At 41.9% G+C, this 26,828-nt stretch overlaps 2 protein-coding genes across 9 annotated transcripts in view; one reads left to right on the top strand and one right to left on the bottom strand.

Moving 5' to 3' along the window:
* Positions 1–9,722, top strand: part of SPIRE1 (spire type actin nucleation factor 1) — a 133,877-nt gene extending 124,155 nt beyond the window's left edge. For both annotated transcript variants that reach the window (XM_075142127.1, XM_075142125.1), the window contains 5 exons: positions 1,377–1,514; positions 3,006–3,076; positions 3,806–3,833; positions 3,924–4,060; positions 4,933–9,722. In XM_075142127.1, the coding sequence (XP_074998228.1) occupies positions 1,377–1,514; positions 3,006–3,076; positions 3,806–3,833; positions 3,924–4,060; positions 4,933–5,185 (627 nt within the window). In that variant the 3' untranslated portion in view covers positions 5,186–9,722. The remainder of the gene's footprint in view (positions 1–1,376; positions 1,515–3,005; positions 3,077–3,805; positions 3,834–3,923; positions 4,061–4,932) is intronic.
* Positions 9,723–15,355: 5,633 nt separating this feature from the next.
* On the bottom strand, positions 15,356–26,763 carry PRELID3A (PRELI domain containing 3A). 7 transcript variants are annotated; one of them, XM_075142130.1, is made up of 7 exons: positions 26,567–26,726; positions 23,795–23,963; positions 23,291–23,380; positions 22,431–22,501; positions 22,246–22,348; positions 21,700–21,807; positions 15,356–16,656 (listed from the first exon to the last, which is right to left on the bottom strand). In XM_075142130.1, exons 1-6 carry the CDS (start codon positions 26,596–26,598, stop codon positions 21,748–21,750), a joined length of 525 nt encoding a protein of 174 aa, XP_074998231.1. In that variant the 5' UTR covers positions 26,599–26,726; the 3' UTR covers positions 15,356–16,656; positions 21,700–21,747. The 7 variants fall into 7 exon arrangements, 6 of the variants coding, with proteins under 6 accessions (XP_074998231.1, XP_074998229.1, XP_074998230.1 ...); XM_075142129.1 differs by lacking the exon at positions 21,700–21,807 and adding an exon at positions 21,024–21,111 and having other exon boundaries at positions 16,570–16,656; positions 26,567–26,727; XR_012672383.1 differs by having other exon boundaries at positions 16,572–16,656; positions 21,696–21,807.
* Between the last annotated feature and the right edge of the window lie 65 nt (positions 26,764–26,828).

The following is a 26,828-nucleotide window of genomic DNA, read 5'->3' as shown; positions in this document are numbered from 1 at the left end:
CATAAGGAACAGAAGTTACTTTGTTTTGGCTGTGCAGCTTTACACCTCAGAGCCAATTGCAGTTGCTTTTGATGTAGCTTGTTCTTTCCAGAAAACTAGTGCTTCTATACCCCAAAGGTTTAGCTGGCAAATCTAACAAAGTTAACTCAATTCTAGTCTTTTGTGGGGTACCTTAAACAGAGTGAAGTTTCTTTGTGTTCCCTTTCTAGATAGGTAAGACAACAGTTTTTAAAAATGTGGTGGTTCCTAAATGCTAATGTTTGCCAGGTCTGCAACGTAGAAAGATTTTCTTTTTAATCTAATGGAAAGACAGAACAGACCTCTGAGTACATGGAAATGCAGCATTTCACTACTAATCCGATTCATCACTTCAATTTGTAAACGAGATCTCCAAACTGTCAGCCATGGCTTTGTATTTGCAGGAGAAATTTCCTTCATTTATTCAGAGAGCATTACATGTCATTGTCATTACCGCACAGTAGCCCCTCTGGGCTGACTGAAAAGGTTTGCTAAGCATAAAGCGATGGGAGTTCCCACAGAGGTTTCTGTCTTTCTGTTGGAAATGTATAATCAACTACAGGGCTGGATTACAAATTGGGTTGGTGTTTTTTATTCTCTGGTACCAAATTCAGGAGTTCTCTACTCAATATTCTCCTAAATGCTGTAATACAGAGCAGACGCAGAATTTTACAAGTGGGAAGTTGTGTTGTTAGTCTCTATTTGAGTCGCTGCCATTAATAATGCAACACTGGGTAGCCAGTTCTCCCGCTTTACATTTGAAGATTATTCTGTAAAGCTTAAATTGCTGGTGTTACTTTCCTGGGGCAGAAAAGAGAACTTTTCTGCCTGAACTGCCCTAACTTTTTGTAGTCTTGGTGGGATTCTGATGGGAGCACCAAGGTGTGGTACCACTGAATAAAAATTTCTGCTAGAATGGGCTACTAACAACTTTCCTTGGCCACTCTGGGCACCACAAAGTCTCAGAGAAATTGCGTGTCCTCAAACAATATACTTAATAGTAGTACCATCTGCCAAATTATCTTTTGCTTTTCAAATTATAAACCTGAACGTTGATTGGTTTGAAACAAATCTTCGTAATAAAAGACAAACGGAGAGAAGGGTGAAGTGGTTTGAGGAGGAAAGATGAAGAAAACTCTCATTGTTGTGAAGGCTGAACATCAGACCATTTAGATCACGCTTACGCAGTCTCCGACGGTTTGAAACTCATGTGATGCCCATGAATGAGCCAGTGCTATTCCAATTTGAAGGGAGAAGCCTTCTGTTTCTGGAATTACTAACCAGGTGGCTGGTTGTCTAGGTTGAAATCTGGAAGAAGCCATTTGGCTTTGAACTAATACGGGTTTTTTGGCTTCCAGGAGGAGTTCTGTTACCCGGTGGAATGTCTGGCTCTGACGGTGGAGGAGGTCATGCACATCCGTCAGGTGCTGGTGAAGGCGGAGCTGGAAAAGTACCAGCAATATAAAGATGTCTACACTGCTCTCAAGAAAGGAAAGGTAGGGCTGGGTCTGTGGAGGCTCCAAAGCTTATTGAGGGAGGCCGGTCCCACAAGCCTCCCATTTACTCATTTGTTTCTTACCCTGTATTGGAGAAAAAGAAGGAATATCCATGAAACTTCCCCTAAATGGATAACATATGGGTCAGCTTCCTTGAATTATGTGCAGAAACATCAAAACTTTTCATGGAAATACCTTATTTGTTTAAATTTTCAATAAAAATGCAGTAGCATTTGCAATTATCAGAGCATATCTGTATGTTTTAAACTTCATTGACTAAAATGATTTCTGTCCCCATGCCTTCTGCAGTATTGCTTAGCATTTTTATTCCAGAAAACAGAATTACAGCTAGCAGTAGGAAGTTACAACAGGTTTTTCATCTGAATCCTCACTATCAAGCAGAGAGGGAATGAAAGCCTTCAGAGAAGTCAGACAACACGTGACCCCAGAAGGAGGTTTAATATTAGAGAACCCATTAACTAACACATTTTTTTCTGTAAACTGCAGATTGGAAATTGGTATTTACCAGTAGAAGCAGTGTCCTTTCCTCCCACTTTTGACCTGTGCTTCTTGAACACCTCCAGCAAGTGTATTTTGACTTCACAATGTATTTTACCTACAGGCCTAGTCGTGTCTAGTACGCAGATTTAATTTAAAGATTTAATACATTTAAGGCAGAAGGACAAGAATCTTAAAATGTCATTCATTAGATTCAGCTGTTGCATATCATGATATATAAAGCTTAGTAATGAGCTTTTATCAAATCTCAAAGTAAGTTGATGCTTTAATTAATTTAACCCACTGTTAAATTTGTTCACTTTTATTTCTAGCCAAATTTATCTAGCATCACCTGAGTCTTTGGAACTCACTATGTCATCTTTTGTTTGACTGCAAAACTTTTGACTGTTAATGCCTTTCCTTCCTAGAAATGTTCTTAAGCTGTGATCCCTACCTCCTTTGAATAAACTGAATAGATGGGATTTATTATCCCACTATAAAGCAGGTTTTCCTCAAGTAAGTGTTATAATAGCTCTTTCCTGCACCTCCTCTAGTTTTCAAGAATGTAGGATTGGAAGAAAATCGTCAAATGTTATCACAGGCAAAAACGTTGTGTCCCAGAACCTGACCCAGATGGTTAGGAACAATTTCCAGCCTAAATGTATTCATGGTTGAATTTATGCCCATTTGTTCTTGTGTTTTTCAGTTGTAACAGTTACCCTTCCTTACAGTTACTTACTTGCTTACTTTCCCATTGTTTTTTTGTGTAGTAATGATATAAACATCAGTGGGGGAGGAGTAAAAATAAGTTAATTAACTGGCAAGCATTTAAGGAGTATTTCTAAATATTCTTTTCAATATCATCTTAGAAGTATGGACCCCAGAACTGGATGTAGTCCTGCAGCTGTGGTCTCACTGATAGCAACTGATAGATGAAGTCATTATTGTGCTGGTCTTTGCCTAACGTTGTGGACTCCTCTGTTCTTCTTTTAGCTCTGCTTTTGCTGTCGGACAAGAAGGTTTTCTTTCTTTACCTGGTCTTACACTTGTCAGTTCTGTAAGAGGTAAATATTTAATATCTGTTAATAAATGAGTACCATTTCAGAGGGAAAAATACTGATTTATATGTTAGAAACCCCTAAATGTTTCCGCTGCATACTGTTGATTTTGTTTCTCTAACAGTCAAGGTTAAAAAAAAATATGCAAAACCAGATCCTTCCTAAGTGACAGACTTGCTTCCTCGGACTGAAACTCTAGGCTGAAAGTGAAAGAAACACCCATTTGTTCTTTTATGCTCATGGGAGAGTGAGGTGGAATTTATTCAGACTCCTCAATCAACACTTTCATAATCTCTATTGTTGCGGAAAACATTTCAAGGCGATTTACCTTTTGGATTATTTTTGGAGTATTGGTGGGTGGAGAAGGGAAAAGGAATAATTTGCAGGCAAAATGAAAAATTTTAAGTTGAACAGTGAGACAATAAGTCTGGAGATGTATGGAATCACTAATTTATTGTGTCACCAAAAGAGGTTTCTTTAGAGGAAAAACAGCTGTTTCTGTTTTTTTCTTTCCTATTTTTTAATTTAGCTGTAGTTCTTGTTTAGCATTTCTCCTTGCTTTTGGCTTCAGGTTCTGATTGAAGTTATTACATTGAAGAAGATTTAAAAATAACAATGTTTGTTTAAGGGGAGGATGGGGGAGGATTCTAACTCCTGAAAACATTTATCCCTTATTCTTGATTTAAATGTAATTTTGCCCGATGAAATGATTCATGCTCTTGCTTTCTTACACAGGCCTGTATGCTCACAGTGTTGCAAAAAAGTAAGTAAATAAATTTATGGTTAGACCCTTTCTAAAAAGCTATAATCTTTGTAATGATACTGCATGTTCCTTCCGCTATTCTCACAACAGATGCGGTTGCCATCAAAGCCATATTCTACTCTCCCCATCTTCTCACTGGGACCTTCAACCTTGCAAAGAGGAGAAAGTTTTATGAGGCCAGAGAAACCCTCTACCAGTCACCACCGATCGCTGCGGAGCATGTCCAGGTGAGAAACAACCCTAGCTCACGTGTGTCTATTGGAAATGCTTCCTAAATGTTTCCTCTTGAGTTATCAGTCATTAATTACTGCCTACCTGTTTTGTAGATGTCAGTGTTTCCAATGCTTGTAGTAACTTTTCTGAAGCCTGAAACCCCATGTCTCTTCCACTCACTGCTCTGATTTACAGAAATAGCAATACTAACAGCACGTCTTAAACCTTTTTCACATTACAGGTGAAAAATAATATGCATCTGGGACAACTGTATTTCCGTAGCACCTCTGCAAAAATATCCTTAGCATGTCTTTTTCTGGTGTGAATTAGACTCTCCAGAAATAAATCTCGCAGGCTTGAATCACTCACTGAACAGGAATTCAATGATGTCTTGCACAGATTTATCTCTTTTTTCCCCCTAATTTTTCTAATGCTAATTTCCACCATTGTTTTTCACTTTGACATTACGAAGTTATCCACTGGTTTTATACCTTATACACAGATGGTTGTCAAAGCTAATCCGAGAAATTAAATATAAAAGAAATGCTCCTTTTTGAGGGATCTAAAGTATATACCCTCTGCATAAATCACTAGTGCTATGATGCTGTGTCAAATTAGCCAAACACATCATCTATTTATAATTATTAGTAAGGTTGTTTTATCAAGATAAATGTTACACATGCCCTCAGTTAGTGACCCTGCAATGTTGCCGAACGAGGCAGAAGCTGTCCTCTCCAGTGTTTGGTCTCCTGGTGTCATTTTTGGGACAGGAGAAAGGAAGATTTGAATCAAGACAGTTCTGATGTGCAGTTTCCTGCAGGTGTCCCTTGGGGCCCACTGCCATGCTGCTAAATAACATGACAGGTCCTGCTCTTGTGCCTTTCAGGCTGACCTCAAGGTCCAAATCTGTGGATAAGTCACATGAAGAATTTCCCAAAGAACTAATGGAGGACTGGAGCACGATGGAGGTGTGCGTGGACTGCAAGAAGTTTATTTCAGAAATCATCAATTCAAGCCGGCGCAGCCTATCTCTGGCCAACAAGCGAGCCAGGTTAAAAAGGAAAACGCAGTCCTTCTACATGTCGTCGCCGGGAACCTCTGAATACTGCCCCTCTGAAAGGACTATCAATGAGATCTGAGCCTTGTGCCTTTTTCTTTGCTTTTGTCTTCATGAGGTCATCATCCATGAGCAAGGTCACTGAAACTGGATTATCATTCCGTTGCTTCGTTTCGCTTGACTGGCTTGAATTTGCATTAGATCACAGGATTTCCTACTCCAGTGGTTCCCAGAGACACAGAACGTTAGTTTAGATCTGTGCAGAATGATACGCAACGGGTCAGCTGCTCGCACTGGAAGAAAATCAATAGTTTGAAATTGTTGCCTCTTTTGTATGCGTGCGTTGAAACTGGAAAGCTTTTTCTTGCTTTCAATCTTTTTTTTAACCATGCTTTGAATCATTTTTCAGGAGATGAGCTGAAAACGTATGTTTAATGGAGAACCAAACCTCACAAAGTGTCAGTGTTAGCACAGTAGCAAATAATAAGTCATATTGGCATTACCACCCTAGTAATGCTCACGTCCTAGTTGAAACAGCGAAGGGTCGTACCGCACACCAGACGCCGAGTGTGAGCGACTGTGGTCAAAACCATCTTTCTTTCAACTGTTTCGGTTGCTCCGAGATCAGGGTTCAGCACGGGACTTGACAATGTCTGTGTCCTTGGGCAAAATACGCGACGAAGCTGTTCGCCCCTGTGGCTGGCTGTTCCCCTGAGCTGCTGTACTTTTTAAGCCTTAGTGTACTTCTAAGTGTCTCCTGAGCAGGTTTTAGTAGTTTACTTTCTCTCTTGAATGTATGATGATGACTACTAGTAGCAGTGAATTTTAGTAGTAGACAGAGTTGTTCAGTTTGTGGAGAGGATGGGAAATAAGGGAGGCTTCTAATTTTAACTGAATACCTGTGAAGTTGTTGTCATGGTTACTCAGAGAAAACGGTGGGTAAGGTGTACATTTGTATTATAATGGAGCACACAAATACTGCTATAGTTATGTCTGACAGCATATCCACTGATAACCCCATTTTTTCTGGGGTTTATAACTTGGCTGTAAAAATTCGTGTTCTGCTGAAATTTGGGACAGTGCTGTCTCAGATTGGGAGCAATCTCTCTCTTCTTTTCTTTTACCTTTTTTCATTCTTTCTTCCCTTTTTAATTCACTCACGAAAGAGTACTAGACGGTTGTTTAGACATTCCAACGATGTTACAAGGTTAACTGACATCTCATGCTTTTTTGCACTTTTTTTTATATTCAAAATACTTTTTTTAAATTCAAGCATAGAGTTTAGTCAATAATTTGGGGCCAGATCATTTTGGTATTTAAAAACAAGCTAACATAGCCAAGTTATTAATACTTGAAAATCAACTACTGTAACTTTTTCATAAATTTTTTAATACCCTGAGGCATATTTAATATCTATATAGCAGTGTATTATAGAATGACATAGCAGAAAAGTTTCAGATCTATTTATTAACATTTCTATACTTCAGATTAATGAGAGATACCTCAGAACTGCTCCAAAGTAGTGGGGACTGGATTTCTGTAACATGATTTTAAAGATGTATTAATCAAAACAGATTCTCCCGTCCAAATCTCGTGCATTGCAAAGCCCAGGAGAAGGCGGACTGCCCCGCCAGCCCTGGTGAGGCACGGTGCGGAGGCCGTGGGGCACTGGGGCTGGGTGGCTCCCATGGGGTAGCTGGGCTCCGGTCCCACTGCGGGCTGCCTCCTGCTGCCCAGGGGAACAAGGCTTCCCCTTCGAAGTCTCTTTGCATGTTACATTGCAGCCTTCGGAGCAGCCACTCGTATCGTATCTTTTAAGTTGATTTGAAAAGCACATGCAAAGTCTCCTTAAACCTTCCCCGGGACTCATCCATCCTTATTTTTCTTTAAACGCCCCCTTGGAAAAATGAGGATTTTTGCGTATGCAGGGCTTACTGAAATAATGTTTTTAATTTTTTCTGAACCAATGCGAACAGGAAAAGCAGGGCTCAAGGCTAACTCTCCCTCGTAGCTGTCCCGCGTAAGGTCAGGTGTCACGGCCCTCTCCTCGAGGTACTTCTGGAAAAGTGTCTTGCATGTTAAAGCACCTGGAGTACTGGCGCGAGATAAGGATGGAGGATTGCAGGAGGTGAGCAGCACAGACAGGCTGATTTGAAAGGCCTGCTGTTGCTGGAAGGGTCGCCTGATCTCAGTCACATCAGCACTTTTTCTTGTTTCTGTGCCAAAACCCAGCCATGTGTTTGCTGCACAGGGCATCAGGAAAACTAGACGGAAAGAAGTGCATGAAATCTCACTTTGCATCTCCCCTGTTGTTGTTCTTACCATTTTCTCTGGGAAATGCCCCAGCCACGTTACAGTCGCTCAATCCTCTGCTCGCAGTCCTCTTCCCTGGCATCCTCAAGCCACTGAGGCACAGGGTATCCAGCACGTTTATTCTCCCCTTTGAGAGGGATTTAGGAGGTTGCAGAGCAGGCAGGATCAAGGACTAAGTAAATCCTGAGTGTGCGAAGGGAAGTGAGTCCCTCACGCACGCCTGTGTCCCCCTCCACCTTGGCAGTGTCCGGGGTGGCCCTGGGGAAGCCGCGGAGCCTCACGATCCAGCCTTTGCCTTCCTGGGATGCCCAGCAGCCCTTGGCTTGGGCCGGGCTCTGCTGCACTGAGCAGGGTGCAAAGGCCAAACAACGCGGTCGTTGTCCAAACTGCTCCATGTTGCTCACGCAGAGCTGCCATGGGGCAGGGCCTGGATAACCTCCCCTTTTTCACGGAAAAAACCCTCCGGGCTGCTGACACACGCTGTGGCAGGCTCCAGAAAACGTGGTGCGGAAGGCTGCCTCTCCCATCCCTTCCTCTCTGCCACAGTTGCTCTGCATTATCCTGGCATTTCGTTCTGCAAAAGAAAAAGCAGCGGGTTGGTTTGTCACGCAAAGCCTGAAGGAGCTCAGCTCGCTGTTGCCTGGCGCTCTGCGCAGTGGGCTATTTTTAGCTTTCCATCTCGCTGCTTGCGCTAGCATCCCAAATCCGCTGCAGCCATTTGCCTGCGTACCCCGCGGTGCTGCCCAGCGTGTCCTGCTTACGGTCTGAACTTCACATTAGCGTCAGAGGATGAAATCAGAAGCTTGTAAATATGTGTAATATATTTATTAATATTTAGGAAATCTCCATCAATCATGCAATGGGAATTGACTTTCCCATGGTGTTTTAAAATGAAAATGAGTCTTATTTATATGTGTGTTGGCTATTATCTTTTTTAGAGTTAATGCTTTCAGCCCCCTAATACAGTTTGCACTCCATAGGCATTTTAGAGTGAATTACTGCTGGAAAGAATGCGGGACTAGCACAGTGAGCTCCCTTCCATGAATTTTTAAAATCTTTAAATTTTTTTTAGCTTTATTAATATGCCCAAGGTCTGTTTAAATATATCATAGGAGACCCAAGGAGTTAAAAATGCCACTGGCAGCATTGGTCTTGTTGTTTTGTATGTGAACCTGGTTGTGAATTCAAAACCAGCTCTGCCTCACGGCGGCGATGGAGGAAGCCAGCAGGCCTTTGCTGCGGCTCTCAAACCTGACCTTTCAAATGTTCACGGTGACAATAGTGCTTTGGGGGTTGGTGGTTTTTTCCTTTTCCCCATTACTTCCTTTATAGAGGGAGGGGTGTTACCTGGCGAAAATAAAATACCTTTCCATTATAGCCCTTGTCCGTGTTAATTGCTTATGTGGAAGCTGATGTAAAGGTTCTGTCTCTCTCCTTTTCTTTTTCATGCCTTTATAGTTTTGCAAGATCAGTCAGATGTTTCTTTTGGCAAAGAATTGTTAATGAAAATGATTGAATAACAGCTGAACACTGGCTGGGCTGCACGAAGGGACAGAAACATGTCGAAGTACTCTTAGAATAGCAATAAAACTGCTTGTGTAACCCCAGCGATGTGATTAGCACGTAGTGATCATTTCCAGCCAACTCCCTCTGTTACCAGCGTGTCGCTACTTCCAGCACTGACGGTCTGTAGCTGAGGCACACTTGTCCTTGCATGTACTACAGGCTTTGGGAAATCTCCATCCCTCATCTTCGGGAGAGACACGCTGGCAGTCTTTTGGAGAGGTTTTTCATTAATTGTTTTTAGTTTTTAAACCAGAAGTGGAGACAACATTTTTATCACAACTGTTACGTTGTTCTCTCTTCTCTTTCAAGCTCCCCTTTTTCCCCAAGCAAGTTCAGCATCAGCTTCCATGGTTAGCTACTGGCTGCATGCTCTATAGGTTAAAACTAATTTAGAAGCTCCAACTTTAGACTCCTGATTGCTACCTTCATCCTTTACCTCATCCGGCAGCTCTGTACGTCTTTTAGGAATGTCTTTCTCATGAGCTCAGTCTCACCTGTGAAACAGTGACAGCACACAGGCATGAGGGAAAGGTGCTGCGACTGTATGCTCTGGTGCTACAGCATATGGATTATGTTAATGTGTGTCCATAAAATTTTATAGTATTTCCATGTTGATAACTTGGAGCTGCTCTGGTTTATTTCTTCTTCTTTTGTATGTATGTATCTTAAGGCCAATCTGAGAATGTTTATGAATATTGATTCCAGCTATAAAGATCTGTTTTGTTTCTGTCTGATTTTTACTACTGTGTTTCAGATTTTTTTGGGTACCTGAAATTACTGCTCACCAAAATTTCCTGGTAGGAAAACAACCAGAGAGGGGCATTAGCTCAGTCTGACGTGATACACAAAGACACAGAACCCGTTTCCTGACACGTAAGCCTAAGTTCATGAGTGTTGTCCTCATGGCAGCTCCATCGAATCCAGCACCGCAGTCCCCTCCCGCTGGGAGCGCTGGTGCCAGCTACCGCGTATGAGAGGTGGGCACCAAGCGGCACCCACATGCTCCGGCAGCCCACGGCCCTCCCTGTGTTCCCAGCTTGACGTTGAAAAATCCCAGAGCTGCTCGTGTTGTTCAGTTTACCTGGTGCGAACTGTGAGCCTTCCCGCGCCCCAGGGTCCCCATCTGCAAAAACAGGGACTACAAAGTGGTTACAACTGCTGAAAGAATTTTGAGAGGTGCTGATAAAGCGTGCCCAGTGTCGGAGCTAATAGGATCCTGCACTGCAAGTTTCCATCATCAGCTTCTGGTACGTGAAAGCAACTGGCACCACTTCCAGGGGCACTGAATTCCAGATAGTTGAAACTTTACAACACTTTGATGAGCAGAGATTGGAGAATGAATTTTACCATGCTAATCCGCACTCAACGAATGTCATAGGGCATAATCAGGAGCTGGAGCTAAACAGTTATCAAATGGACACAGCAAATTTTATATGGCGGTAGCTTTGCTTGTTTATTTGCACTAAACTGCAATTCAGTAACTTTTCAGTTTCTTCTCTGGTCAGGCTGTTTTGCAGTGGCAGTGTGCGGCTGGCCTGAGGGCCAGATGCGCAGGGAGCCTGGGCTCCGTGACCTGAAATAACGACAGAAGCCGCTGCAGTCTGCAAAGGTCGTCCAGATGGTTTTTGTAGAACAGTTCTAGAGGAAGCCATTTGGAACAGACCATTCTATAACTAATAAAAAAATACATTTTTAAGCAGATAGTCTTTCAAGGTGGCACTGCTACTTAATGTACAATCACAGCAGGAAAAGACCTGTTTGATTATTAACCCATTTGATTAAAAAAAGCCCTGCAAGTGCAAAAAGGTGAGCATCCAGTATGCAAAAATACATTCTTGGTGCCTCCCATGCAGCTGTAGCATTTACATTAAGCTACGGGTCCTCCCTGCGTTTCTCTCACCAGTCACGTCAGTGCTTGACAGTGGGAGCCAGCAATGCTTTGGCTTTTGCAGGACAGGCTGTAGGCCAAACATTGCAGTGTGGGATTGTTAAATTGGCTTTCAGCGGCTGCTAAATCTAGAATCAAAGGACATGGGCATGTGTTGATGCAACTTCTGCAGGAGGTTGGCTTCCAAAGTGTGGTGGAAATAAGCACCAGTTAAGTTGACGTGTATATACAGAGAGGCTGCATTCTCACGGCCCAGCGTACAGGACAGGTAGAGGCCAAGGCCCAGCTTTGGCTTAGACATTTAAGATGGGCACATTGCTATTGAAGGGCTGGTGGTTACGTTACCTGTGAATTAGAAAGCAAAACGAAGGCACAACAAGGAGTCTCTCTAAGCTATATTTCTGTTAAAGCCGGTTCCCCCTCCCCGACCCCCTCCTTTAATAAAGGAAGAAAAGAAAATCCCAAACAGGAGATGCCCTTTTTGGACATTAACAGGCCCAAAGCACAAACCCCTCCCCTTCGCGCTTCTCCTGCTTCTGTGCTGTCATTGCGCATGTACCGTCTGTGCGGCTCCAGGTACTCCCGGGGCATCAGCTCTAACAGAGAAAGGCAATAGAATTGTCTCCTGCTTGTTTTCATGTTGTGTGGTACTGAAATGCAATTTCTTGTTTATGCGTTACTAATAAAAAGTTCTTTAAAATGACATTGCATTGCTCGCGCTTTCTTGAGCTAACTGTAAAGACGGTGAGCTTCATTTCTTACACAGCACAGCTGGTAAGGGCATGTTCCACATTTGTTTGATGGGGTAGAGCCCTGAGCCTTAGCTGCTGCAGATTTTAACTAGGTTAGAAACAAAATTATAGAAGAGTAAGAAGGGGAAGTATTGTACCAGCAGGGCCCCAAATTAGGAGCCCTTACGGATGATTTTACTTGCAGGTGCCTTCCAGTAAAATGAGAATCATAATTCAATCACCTCAGCTGTGGAACAATTAAAAGGACAGGACTTGTGCTTCACAAAAACACCTTTTCATTCAACAAATTCATAGCGAAAGCATGACCTGCTTCCTGGAGCTGCGATTAAAAAGCTAGCCCATAACCTGCATGATTCTGACTGGTGACAAGTAGTGTTAGTGGGGTAAGAAGATCGTTTATTAGATAAATACGGTCTTATTTACAAGTCAAGGCTAATTGGTTTAGATGATTCTTTCCTGTTTTTCTGCAAAATGAAGCAGCCAGACCCAAATGGAGTTACCAGTTCAGGCATGGAGGACCCCTGCAGAGCTTTTGACCCGTACGACACGTGGCTTGCAGTGAGTTCCAGGGAGCCTGGCACTGGGTCCTGCTGCTTACCCAGCACAGACTAACGCGAATAATATTTCCGCAGCCTTCTCTGAAAACCAACAGCCCATTTTATATTACAGCAGTTACACCCAGAAGTGTTTTTTTAAACTGAGGATGTCATTTATTTAAGATAGCACCATAGTGTACATAGACAGTTTACATAGTCCTGCCCTTCACAGCTTACAGTCTAGGAAGATGCAAGAATAGGAAAGGCGTTACCCACTGCTCCACCTGAAGATTTAAATGAAAAGTGTCACATCAAGGAATGTCACTGGTCATCTTACTCAGTGCTACTTTATTACATTGTCACATACATCAATGCCTGATATGTGCTATACATCAATGCCTGATACGTGCTAAGTGCTGCAGTTCAGTGCCTTTACTTACGTTAAGCAAGTCTTTGAAGAATACTGCAACTTACACTAGGATTGCCTGTTTTTCCCAACAAATAGGACCCTTCCCCCATCGTGCCTGCTGACCTGATGGGAGAAAAGAAGTAAGAAGTATGAGGGAGCATGGAGGACTCGCACTGGCGCGAGGGCAAGTCAGGAAAAAAAAGATAGCCTACACAAAACTGATTACACACAAGACCATTTGATTACACTGTTTTAAGTTAATGCCTTTTGTGGCTAACATGAGCCTGTCTGCAGTAGCACAAAAAATAGACATCAACCAAAAACCAGAGTTTACCTCAAGTTTGGTATCTTCAACATCTTAAACTCCTTCAGGGCCAAGAGCTAACATGCCCAGTTTGCCAGGCTCTGGGAACCACTGCTGCCGTCCTCCTTCACCGCTTCCCCCGCAGCCAGGAACCAGCTATCCCCAGCTTCATCCTTCCACAGCAGGCGTGTGCGACACAGCTGTAGTTGCTGGGCAGGGTGAGCAGCCACACTTCTAACCGATCTGGAGACCTGATACGCTGGCACTAAATTCTTAAAACAAACCACCTCCCGACACCCCCCGCCCCCACACACTCTTTCCCTTGAATTGCAACCTAATGGCTGAGAAACACTGAACTGTAAGCCTCCGTGGCTTGAACAACAGCAGTGAACAACCTCCCTCCAACACTCAAAACTCCACTTTAGTTCTATTTTCAACTCTTAAAGTGCAGAATTCTTATTCAAAATGGCACTTGCTACCTGTTAATCAGCATGGTTACAAGTGCTGAGTTTTCTTCTGCTTGGTCCCCAGCGCTCCAAGATCCTTCCAAGCTAATGAGTGTTGACTTTCTGCTTTATAAATTTTTTTCCTCCTACGTACCCAGCTGTTTCTGCATCAATCCAAAAAGCTACACCCCCCCGCTCCCACAAGCGGCCTAGCACTTTCCCTCACATGCGGCTTTCTGCCTTTGACAGACACCTCAGTCGATGCACATGACATAAAACTGACTTCAGAAACATTTTTTAGCCATTTCCAGTAAATAAAGAAACAATTGGGGAGTTTCCCTAGGGAAGGACCAAGATAAGCAATTCCAAACGTAGGGGTTTTTTTGACCCAAAGGTCAATTCAGACTGTAACGGGGACAGAACTGGAGTGGGAAATGGCGTGCCCTGTGTTATGCACAGCAGGGCTGAACATACAGCTACAGATCCCATCAGGTCCCATGGAGAAGAGTCACTGGTCAAGGGAGAAAAAGGGTGGGAGCTCCGTATGCAAACTAGATGGGCAGAAAGCAGAAGAGTGAAGCTGTCCAGGAAAGCTTACGGGAAATTAAGAATCACTTCATCTGCTAAACACTGGAACCTACTTGGTCCCAGTGTGACCACTGCCTGCAAGGCCCTCTGTACACACTGGCAAGGTGAGCAACCACAGGAAGATCAATAAGCCCAGAGATGAAGAAGTGTCACCTACCCCAAAGACAAGGTGAGAAGCAGCAGCACTGTCCGGCAGCGGAGAGAGGCAGCTGGGTGACGGAACTGGCCTCTGGAAGAAATCAGTCTTTTTCCTACCCAAAGCTTCCCCACTCCCATTTAGCCTAGAGAAAAGCAGAAGAGGACTGAGCACAAGCAGGCAAGATGCTGATCCATGGCAAGTGGAGCAGCAGACAGATTGGAAAACCGAGCATCTAGCCATACAGTTCCCAAGTAGCATGAAACGTGGAGAGGAAGCAGCCCAAAATCAGTGGGGAATGAAACAGAAAGGAGATGCTGCAACACAAGCAGATAAGGATTTGTTTCTGGAAGAAGGAAACAAAGTGCAAAGAAAGTAATCCAGAAAACTGAGGCATAACTGACCCTAAAGGGTGGCAAAGGAGCTCAGGTGCTATACACAAGTCAGTCGGCTTAAAGACAACACTAAGCAACAATTTCAAATTTGACGCAAGAAGCAGCTTTAGACAATTCTTCCAAACCAAAGCAATACATGAACCTCTCCAAAGACTTTTCTACCCCCCGACAGTTATGTTTTCATCATCTCCAGTAGACACACATGGAATTGCTGTAGTACAGGCTTCCACATGCACACACACTTACTCATCTTTTCCTTTCGTTTGCAGAGGTTTGCCAAAGCTGCACTCCCCTTCCTGGCAGAACACCACCAGGAGCTAGAACATCTTCTGCATTCTTTATCCAGTAAGTGGCAGCTGAGAAGCACAACTGACCTGCACCAAAGCTATCCCGCGTATCTTCCCAAAAGGAGCTGCTATCAGCCTTTAAGCTCTAAGTTTCTGTTCCAAAATAAGAAAGGCTTTAGGTCCATATAAAAAGAGCAATGTAAATATTAGCTACTCATTTAATTGCTTTCAACTAATATATGTATTTTTAAATTAAGTTTATTCGTTAGGATCATGTAACTTAGTGAGACTATAGTTACACCCAAATTAATGTTCACTTTCAAAGTAATCAGAATACAAACACTGAAATTTCCCTTAAGCTACACTTTAAAATTACCGGATCAAAACAGTGACCAATATTTTACTCTTCTAGTTTTTTAGAAGTTACTCATGCTCTTTAACAGCTTCCTAAACACATGCTTGCCACTTGAACGAGTAAACACCCTTGCAACATTTATTTCACTTTGTGTGCACACCAAAAAATAAGTTAAAATGCCCGAACAGAGGGCTGTCTAAGAAACGTATACTACACCTGGATCAAATAGGAAAATTCTGTGAACATCAGACAAGGATAGGACTGTTACCAGTATATATTTATGCATGTTTTATAGAAAGCAATTTCTGCAGTTACTGGAGTATTTTTCCAGATAGGAAGAAGCAGTTAAAATGATCCTAAAACCATTTTGTACCAATGTGGAAAAGTGTTGAAAAAATTCAGTTACACTGGTAGTCAGCAGTTAGTAGAAAGCACTCAAAAAGGAGAGTCCATTTGTTTTTCTTGTACTCTTGTTTTCTCCATTCAGGGCATGAAAAGTACATGTTCATGAAACCTTACCACTTGGATTTCAAATTTCTTGCTTATTTCTCATTTCAACTCTTCTGGTTATTGCATCAGTCTCTCCCTCAGTTAAGACATGATGTGAAGAGCAAGGACCAGTGGAACAGCACAGTCTCTTCATTCAAGTAGCTTACAAGTACTTTTCTTAGGGATAAGTAAGAGAAGTATTTTCCAGCACCTTCCAGGAATTACTACTCCTCTCCTCATAGGGAGGGGAGGAATTAGGGCAAGTTAATAAATACGAAAATAAATTATACCCTTCTCCCCACCAAAAAACTGTTTTAGGCTATTAACATCAATAGAAACTTTATCTTTGTTTGGATACAAACATCTAAGAAGTAAAGTATCTGCGTGTCATGTTCAGGCAGCACATTCAAACAATATAAAAAAAGTTAGTACCACACAAGTTTTAGTTTTTCGGGATGATCCTCTAGATAGATAGATATCTAATTCTACAGTATCATGTTCTGACTCACGTAGTTCCGTTTAAATGGTCATAAGACACTATCAGATTACAAAACAGACAAAATTCAGTGTTCTAGTACCTATCAGCCCTTCACAGAACAAATGTTCACATGGAAAACCCTTAATACCACACATGCATTCTTTTCAAGTTTGAGTACGAAAAACCGAGATGGTGTAAATATAACATACTCTCTATCTTCGTTATAAAAGGCACATTTAGGCAGTTTTAAATGTGCTAAATGTTTTGTTTCCAGTGTTAAAAATAAATTGTTTAAATAAAAAGAGCATCTGCACGAGGTCAATTTAATCTTCAGCAGGCAGCAGGAACTGCTGTGGAGATGACGGATGAGGTTACTTTTCTGCTGATCCAATACTCTCATAAATATATAAAACCTCTGCAGATCAGTCTTGGAAGGGAGATCTACAAAGCAGTCTGCAGAATAAAACTTTTCTGTCAGTTACTTGGTATTTTTGGTTTTATTTTTCTGTTGACGCTGCTGCCATGGCTGGTTTCATGCCCTCGCGCGTTGACTTCAACTCCTCGAATTCTGTGTTTAGTTTGCTGATCACCCACTCCAGGGCATCCCGACCCTGCCAGGAAAATACTGGAATTTAGGATCAGAACAGATACACCACCACTGCTCATGTTTCTATAGTTTTTCCTCTGTCAGACATGAGACTTGTTTTAAAATTAATTTCATGCCCTGCATAGTTTGATACTAGATCATATTGATTATTTCTTAGCATCTTCTGATGGAAACTTCACTGCAAAGGCATTTGCTTAACCCATAAGCAAGAAGTAAATGCAATATTGGTGTGAGCTCCCAGTAGCACACCTAGGCAAAAAGCCTAATTCAGCAGTTAAGTTCCCTTATGAAAAAGTATTGCTGTTTTTACTGTTTGCTGCTCCTACCACCCAAAGAACATCATCAAATTTATGGCAAAGTCTAGATACTGCTCTCAGATTCATTAACCAAGTTATATGGACAGTTTTCAAGAAGATCCAGGACAAAGAAAGATAGTCTTCCAAATGCTCTTTGAAGTAGCAACTAATTGATTTGGTATCTAGCAAGAGTTCAGAGATGGACTTGCACTGAATTCTATATTCATGCACAGCAACTTCTCCGCGTATAAAACAGACTACTTGAGAGACTACAGTTGCACATTTTATATCAAGATACAGTCTTTCTCTGTTCAGTTCTCAGAATGCGAATGCCTCAAAGATAGGCATTGACAGCCAATGCTTTAGTAAGAGCTGGGGAATCCAGCAAAACAAGCATGTCAAAAACCTTTTACCTTAAGAAGACCCTGTAGCAGCTGCACGCCAATGACCACCAGATAGGCACGCAGCCAGCCGCACAACGAAGCCCAGAAAAGAAAGAGAAGCACTTTAACTAAACAAAAGTGCAAGATTTTAGAGCTCCACAATCTCAGAATGACAGCTTTTGCCAAAACAAGCAGATAGGATCAGACCAGGAAAACACCTGGCCTTTTTTCACTTAAAGAGAAGCCAAAAGACATTCACCTCTATTAACCTACTAAGAATAAGAAGTATGAACAGTGGAGAACAGTAACTGGGAACCACATGGCTCTGGCCAAGTCTAGAGGAGTTCTGGAGATAAAGGGTCTGAGTCCAAAAAGTCCTAAGTCTTCAGGAGAGCCAGTGTCAGTGTTCAAGCCCTCTGAAGAGATTGAGGGAAAGGGGGGAACAGCCCTCCACACACACACAGAGTTGTTCTGAACTCTGATGTACTATATCTGTTGCATGCATTATAGGTGATAAAGTGAACAAAAAACTCTTAAAGTGTCCAGAACCTGCTGTTGTCCTTTATAAATTACTAAGCATTAACAAGAATTTGCATAAACAGCTTTGAAAACCTTAAAAAAAAAAAAAAAAAAAAAGGTCAAAACAAAACCCACACATACTCTTGAAGAATTTTTTTGGAGTCTAGACACATTACTCTGGAATAATATGAAAAGCCCAGTCCCAGGCTGCAAAGTGTAACCTATTAAAAGAAATGAAATTTTACTATGAATAAGAGCGTATTTATCTCAAGACCCTCTCTAAGTTCAGTGAAGGGCTGACACTGTTTCTCTGCAGGTTTTTCATATTACAGGGACTCTCAGAATAAACATTAATTGCTAGGTCTGCACTGGCAGGCAGTCCTTAACCTAAGAAAAATTATCCACGTATCACAACAAAGTGTTCAACTCTTGGCCAGAGCTCAGAAAGGGGGATTCAGCCCTATGCAGAATTACATCAAGGACTAGTATCTTTACATTCACTTAATTCAAGATATCCCTTTAAAAAATACTGACAATAATCAAGAAAACATGATTTAAATTGTCCAGTTTAAGTATGGGTTGCTGAAAAAAGTCCGTAGAAGAGCATGATTTAACTTCTGTGTTCCTTCCATTTGAGCACCAAATCGACCATGCTTCAGCAGGTGATAACTTCCACCATCTCTACATCCTGTGCAAGACCTGGGAACACCAGCAAAGCACGGATAAAAGCACCCAGACAGGAGTAGGCTATTGCATAGCAACAAGTTGTAACTAGCCATGAATTAGCTGAGTAGAGTGCTCCGTAAGGAACAAAGTGGGGGGAGAGCGGGGGAATCATCTTTCAGTAAGCACGCATTTGGATATTTAAGTCAGGTTAAAATGTCCTCTGTTAGGTGACACAGGCACAGAGAACTGAGTAAGACAGCAACAGCTTAGATGTTATATTTGTCTAATTGCACAAAGACGACTTGTCAAACACCTTTGACGTAGAAAATGCTCAGTAGAAAAATACTGAGGTTCTTTTCAGGCCCTGACTACGAAACAAAGAGGTCATAGTGTTTTAGTTGATATATTTGTCGGTAAGATAAAATAAAGAAAAAAAAAATCCATGACATTCAACTGGAGCACCAAGATATTTCCTTCAGCTTTCGAGACTACATAGGTCTGCACATTTCCTTAGACCTGCATATACTACATGCTGTACTTTGCAGCTAAGAATAAACTCGTGATACTGGCAAGGAAGATTTCAGGAATATTCTGCACAGGAAATTAAGTTACAAAATCTTAACCAGATGCAAAGCCTCCAAGTACTGTAGAGCTACCCAGTTACCAAAAAAAATCTGACAGAGGATTGGTCTATGAAATTTCATACTGTACAACAAATTCTGTAGTAAGTAATTAAGCAAGCACATTCATAACCAAGCATGCATATTATATTAGTCTTTATTGCATATGTTAGCAGTATGACATGTTTGGCAGACCAAACGCTGCATATGAAGATTTGTTGGTAGAGCTTAAGTAACTGATAAATGCTGAGGCTCTGTAGTTGATATTTTTCAGAAAAACAGCCATAAAAGCTTAGTGGAATGAGAACATAAAAGCAAATACTCATGGCATACACTGATCTCAAAGTAAGCAGTGTAAAAAAACCCTACATTCTTAACTAGGAGAAGCAGCAAAATGGAGTTTTTTCTTTTTTTTAAGGAATCTTATTAGTCGAAGCATGAGCCAATACAGGAATGACAGAGACAGGCTACACTGACTAGTGGAAGCAAAACAATCTCCACAGAGGTATCACAGAGACAAGTACACTCAGTTCTCTCAACCCTGAAGTCAGATTTTTTCACAGTCACATCGCTTAAGGGACACGTCACTACCAAAATGAATATAACTACAAGACCAATGAAAAACACGAACAGTCTGACATTCTGACAGCCTTCAAGTTTTGTACAGATTTCCACAGAAGTTCACAGAAGGGCAACAATATTCCTCAGGCATAAGAAAAGCAAATACAATTTCACTATGCAAAAGATTACCTCTGTTAGGCAATCTGTTTCAAGAAATCAATTTTATATCCTAAAGTATAATTCTGTTTCATTTTTATAACGCCAATTCCAGTCATTAACCGATTTATTAATTTCTTCAGGTACCAGTTTTACATACTGAAATCACAGAAACCAGGACCAGATCAAAAAGTTGGTAGAGGGACTCATTCACATGCCTAGTTATCTGCAGTCATCATTCCACTTTCAAACCATAAGCTGTAACGTGTGGCACAAGACATGGCTGCAGCAAGTTGGTTGTCCAGTGGCATAAGGATGGGTTAATTGATCCAGTCTAGATCTGACCTACTCTCTCTACAACTGCAGTGTAATGAACATGTTTGCCATTCCTGTATGCAATGTATATAAAACATACATGCAGGTTAATTTATGAAATTCACATGACAACAATCCATGCACATATTTGCTAGAAAGCTGAAATGCTGTACCAAGAAGAAGAATGCTGGCATTACCACTAGTTAGTACAAACTGTAGATGTGGAGAACTGCTAGCTTAGAGCGCTTTCAGAATTTTGAATTATCCACTCAATAGCATCCCACCCCTGGAGTAACACAAAAGAGATTTACAACATATGGCAAATGATTTTTCCATTGTCATTAAAAGTAATAATGCATCATCTGCCACCTCTACCTCAGAGCAAAATCTCAATACTTACTTCCTCTTTCTTCAGAACAACAAAATATTTTTCAGCAACTTTCATGAAGTTTAAGAGGGGTGCTAAGAGCACAGAGGCACAGCACAGCATGCAAGAAGAGCTAGTAATAGCAGAGTAGGTTACTGGCTAGCAAAGAGAGGGCTGGTAACAGCAAGTACAAATTCCTGCCACGTTCAAAATCTCTAAAGAGACTCTTCAGTGAAACACACACGACAAGAAGGTCTTTTTGATTTGCAAGAAGCTTGTGAGCCAGTGTGTTCCTTGAAAATGGCAGAACAGAAGAACAATCTTTAAAAGAAATTGAGCACCTGAATAGGAACCAAGAAATATTTACACTCTTTCTCTGAGTTCAGTAGAGACATGCAAATGTGACAGACGCCACGAGAGGAATTCAGCCAGCACTTTCAAGTGTGCCTAGTTGATCTGGCCATTCCAACTAGCTAGTGCTTTGGTACCTCTGAGTCAGCCTGAAGTTTGGTTGTGAGCCAGGTTTTGGACTTCTCTTTCAAGCATATATGCCCCACACAGACTTCTAAATGGAAACTGGATCAGAATAGAATTGTAATTTATCTGAAATACATTCAATTTATGATGTTCAAACAAACAGAGAGCACTCAGCTAGTTAAAGTTACTCTTCAGTGTCTAGAAATTACCCATCACTCCTTCCCCATACCCTGATTTTAACCTATTTTCCTCTCATTTTTGGAGAAGCACCAGAAGGGCGGAAAAGGAGGCTTTCTCCTCTCTGATCTAGTTGGTCAATACCTCCTATCAAGTTGGCTTACACTGCCTCGGTCAAGCAACATCTCTCACGAGGACAAAGGGCTGGCCAAAGCACAGGCTCTCTGGCATAGCAGGAGTTACCTGGGACAGATTCCGCAGTGCTGAACCTCTCCAGCAATGCAGAGCACAAACTCAAATTTCACGTGCACTCATCCTGCTGTTAGGCAGTGATGCCTATGCTTCTGTAGCAACCCCATTTCTTTCCCACCTTCCCTGAAGAAGGATAGGACAACGTGCCCAAGAATAAGCACTCCCGTAGCTCTGCCTGTGCTGAAGTACAGCGTCATGGCTGCAAGCCAAGTAGAAAAAGCAAGCACAAGACGGAGGAGTCGGTGTTGTGTTACCTACAAAAGCCAGCATAGTTTCATCTCTTCAAAGAATATGGCTCTGCTCACACTACCTTACTTTTAGCCAAAGGCAAGGAGACAGCTCAATAATGGATAGGAACTGGAACAACTGACAAAACAGCATAGAAAATATGCTAGCATTAACTGCTGAATCCAAATTATAAAGGCTGAAAAGGAAGTTATATTCACTACCAGCACTAACTCCTGGAAATAGGAGGTTAGTGTTTAAAAAGGGGCTTTGAAAAAAAACAAAACAAAACCAATAATATGTGTATGCTATGTGTAACTGTAGCATACACATAGAAGTTTGTTTGTTCTGATGTGCAATTCTAGTTGAAAAACAAAAGATTTACTAGTGAAACCTTTTCATACTTTGGGAAATTATATTCTACTTGCTGAGGTCCTACAAAAAAGTCAGTTGAAACTCTGCGCACAAAGTTTAGAGAAATTAAATACGGTATTCAGCACACATGATTGACAATTACTATTTCAACAAAAAGAAAGGTAGGGGTTGGGGAGAGAGGGAGAAAACAGAATAAAGATATACCTTTCTGGCATTAGAAGATATTGTGTTTGCCATTAAGCTTTCCAGATAACTGCTCAAGCTAATGCCTTTAACAGTAATAATTGCTTCTTGAGTTAGCACAGTTCTGTAAGAGAGTAAAGAAAAGTTAATACCTAAACTGAATTGGACTGACATAATGGCTCCTATACACAAATATCCTTACTTACTTTTCAGGGTTTTCAGGATGAGGCGTGTAAACCAGTCTCTCATCAACAGACACCAAGTTTGTGAGAGTAATCTTAAAAAGAAAAAAGAGCTGAAATTCTCACTTCCTGCCTTTTATTTTTCTGGTATCAACAGCACTACTCAATAGTAGAGCAGCCAGTTTAATGTCAGAGACAAAGCAGTGTACACAGAATATAAACCCAGAATATAGTCAATAAAAAGACCTATAAAGGGTGATGCATCTTCTTCTATCCTAGATCTAATTATATCAATCTAAGTTCCTATTCGCAGTACAAAGCACAAACAGCTTTCCATTTGTTTTCTCTGAATGTTGAGTCTTATCTGATTTATGGCATGCAATCCAGAGAGTCTCTTCAAGACCAAGACCGCCATAACACTAGTTGGAGGGTACAGAAAATTAATACTCAGGAAAGACAATGCCTCTTGTACAGAGACAGGGCTTTCCTACAGACAACTCCACTTTAAATAGTTACAAGTTTCCAGGATACCAAAATATAGCATACTACTTCATTTACATTTTGTGAAAAGAGGCATTTCAAATTAAAACTTTTGTTGTAAATGGCAGTGTAATGTAGAACAAGCTATTCACCTAGAAGTCAGATTACTTTACATCCATTCTGAGAAATAATCTTACATTAAAAACAGAATCACAAATGTTTGATCCCAAAGTATTTAAAGTTTCCTATTTGTGGGAAGAAGGAAGGAAAAAAAAGAACCAACTAAGATGTGGGAATTGCCGCCTCCTGATGAAAGATGCAAACACATTTCTAATCTAAATGTTAAGAGCTAAACATCTAATTTCCAGAACTAATTACCAGAAACTTCTTAAGCTACCACTCACATTAGTTGAGCAAAGTTCCATCTTTTTTTCCACTGGATCTACCACAGAATGTTCCTCAATGTAAGTCAGAGTTCTACTTGTTCCTAAAATCTGAAAGTGAAGAAATAAAAAAAATTAAAAATAAAAAAGTTAACTACTAAGATTAAAAAAAAAACAACTGAAATGCAGAAATGTCAAGTCCTTAGGGACCCCAAATAAATACAAAGTAATTCATGGATAACAGAACACTGTGATTAGTGGCAAGACTACATCCTGGTAGGTTGTACCAGTCATATAGCATGACACAGACCAGTCTGGAAGGCATGTACAGACATACACACACTATAGGCATATTAAAGCCTACAACATATTCTCGCTACAAAGTACGCTAATTACAGCTTATGTGATATTTGCGGATGATATTTCCTATAAATTAAGCTTTTACTTTGAATTCAGCTCCAATTCAGACGATGACATAAAAATGCAGCACACCCTTAATAAACCATTAAGACTGTAAAAGCGTACCGCTTTTACAATACTTGGCAATCCCCATTCTGTGCTGAGAAGACGGTGACTATGCAACCTCCCCTCGTTATCCAGGCTTCTGTTGAGGACATCTACTCCTACCACACACGGATTCATTGGGTTGGGGTACTTTCTCATAGCAGCTTTGATCACTGTATCCCAGGGGTGTCTGTAAAAAGAAGAGGAGGCAGTATTTGTAACTATTGTATATTTAATTGCAAGTATTCAGACAACACTAAATCAGGGATCTAGCTTGCGTAATACGGCATATGCTGTACAACTTCATAGCTCCCAAAAGTCCCTTCAGAATACAGTGATGCTTGGAAAGGCAGTAAGAAAGTATGGACACACAAATAGAAAAAAAAAATATTCCTTTCTACAGACTGAAGAAAGGAATTATTAACCCAAGACTAAGAGAAATGAGGGCAAAGGGCAACAGTCACAAATGGACATTCCAATGAGCTGTGCAAAAAACCCACAATGACAGGGTAGCTGTCCACAGAGATCATTGAATCTCGATTCATTTCAGAACTCAACCGGAAAAGCAACCTGACCTAACGTTTAAGGTAGCCCTGCTTTGAGAAGGAGGCTGGACTAGATGACCTCCAGAAGTCCACTCCAACATAAATTCTTTATAATTCTAAGCACACCAAATAAACTAAAGAAATCATTAGCTTCTACTTCTTCCTACAGCAAAAAAGCAAAGTGAAATTTAATTCAACTAAAAAAAATCAGGAAGTTCAAAATAAAGAAACATATTTTCAGAAACCGTATCAGCTCGCTGCCTTAAGTCTGCACCTATACTACTGCTTCCAGCAGCTCATTAGCATGAATGACATTTATGGACACTTCTCAATAGAGAACTGTTTTTATGAAACAAGTTTTGATAATCTCAGACTCCTGGGATCAGAGCAGCCCCATCACTGGAGGCCAGGCCATCCACATGGCTCTTGTTCGTATATCTTCTTCTGAAACAGAGGAGGCTAGATAAATCATGGACTTGATCCAATACAGAAATTCTCTCCCTAAGCAATGATTTCTATATTCAGAATAACTGATAGATCTGGAATGAAAGGTTTATAACCTTTAAAGGTACCTTTAAAAATTCAACTATTGATATCTAACTTAAGAAGGCTTAGGGGTGCCAACTTGTACATAAGAGTTGCACTTAGGGCCCTAAATGGATTTGATTTTTAAGAACACTACTTTTAGTCTTAAAATAGACCGGTACAGAAGGGCATCAACAGTACACCACAGCAGAACAAACAGAAGCTTGGAGAAATAAGCTCTTTTTCCAACAAAAAGAGTAAGAAAAGGTTTTTCAGCTTTATTGGTGGAAGCAGGAAAAATAGAGCCTTCAATTCCTACATCAGAAGGAGAGCTGGAGGACCATTCCTTGTTATCTTCAGTGACTATACATTATAATCAACAGAAGATACACAAACTGAAAAGGTCAAATTTCTGTTAAGTGTCCTTGAGAGATTTTAAGAGTCAGCGATCTGATAAGGCACAACAACATTTTATTAACCCCTGAGCTGAACTATCTACACCCGCACCCATGACACCATAAGATGGGGGCGTTCCAATACAGATCTCGATGAGAAAATGCCTAATAGAAATGGAGTTCATGTCTGCCAGGTGACAGATATTAATCTCAAACCCGGAAGTTATGCCATACACAAGCAGCCTTTACTAGCCTCTGCCTGTCATTTCATATTAGCAGCTAGTGTGTACTTATACCAGACTAATGTTAAAGTTGAATACCTAACACCTACGTCAGCGTAATGAATTCAGTTGTGTTGATGTAATTAAAGAAGTTTAAAACTGCACATCTGGGATATTTTGTAAATATTTTAAGAACTATTACCCCTGGTGCTCTTTGAGATTTTTAAGAGACCTGTAGCAGATGAGTTATCAGTGGCATTTTAAGACCTGCACTGGAACTGCTGTGTCCTCCACATCAGCTCCCTGGTACAGCTCGAGCAAGTGTTACATACTTGTTGATACTTTTGCCTATTATTACCTCGTTATACAAAAAAGGAATTGGATGACCAGAATCATGTTCAAAATACGTTTAATGCAGAAAAGGACTGACAGTAAGAAAACCTACTCAGCTATCACTTAATGGCTGTCTGCTAGGCATCTCTGTGAGAGTATCTGATGGCTAAGGTAGAATACACAGTCACTCTGTCCATACGTCTTGGAATATATCATCAAGTACGTCAGTAGTTTGGTTTTTTTTTTTTTGGACAGTGTGAAAGTTATTTTTCCTTTAATGCCCACATCTTTATCAAGCAATTACGCTGTCGGGCCAGCTCTACCACTGCCATGTTGGAATGGTATTTCCCGCCGCAAGCGGCAGGAGGTGGGAGAAACCCCCACACGGGGTCCGACCAGGCAGGAAAAAGCTTAAGGCGACGAAGGATCGGCAGCGGGGGGAGCGCTGACGCACCGCCGGCGACCGTCCCCAGCCCCCCCCCTCCCCCCCGGAGGATTTAACGCCAACAGAAGCCGGTGCCACCCCCGCCCCCCCCCGGCTGCCGCGCGAGCCTTCGTGCCGGCATAACCGGTCAGGAGCCACCGCCACTGCCAGCCTCTCTCCTCCGGCCGCGCCAGCCGCGTTTCCCACTTCCGCCCTCACCCTGGCAGGGCCCGGCTTCCCCCGCGCAGCCCGGCCCGGCCCGGCAAGGCGCGGGCGGTGGAAGGAGCGGCGCCGCCGTTCAACGGCTGCCGCGCGCGGGGAGCTGGCCGCCCCTCAGCCCTCCCCCTCACCCGAAAACGTGCTCCGAGCTCCAGATCTTCATGGCCACCCTCGGTCTCTCCTCAGGGCCGGCGGGGGAAGGCGGGCGGGCGGCGGTAGCCCGAGCTCGGCGGCGCCTGACAGCCAGACGCCGGCCGGCCGGCGAGAGCGAGCAGCCACGGGGGGCGGAGCTCCGCGTGCCGGCACTGGACGTACCCAGCCGGCTCCTGCGTCACGCGCCTCCGTCACCGTCTTGCCCCGCCTTCCCCCCCGGCGTCTATTGAGAAGCGACAA

This window comes from Calonectris borealis, chromosome 2 (assembly GCF_964195595.1).
Source record: "Calonectris borealis chromosome 2, bCalBor7.hap1.2, whole genome shotgun sequence".
NCBI lineage: Eukaryota > Metazoa > Chordata > Aves > Procellariiformes > Procellariidae > Calonectris > Calonectris borealis.
The sequence above is the reverse complement of the archived record's forward strand: the minus strand, read 5'-3'. Positions and strand labels throughout refer to the sequence as shown.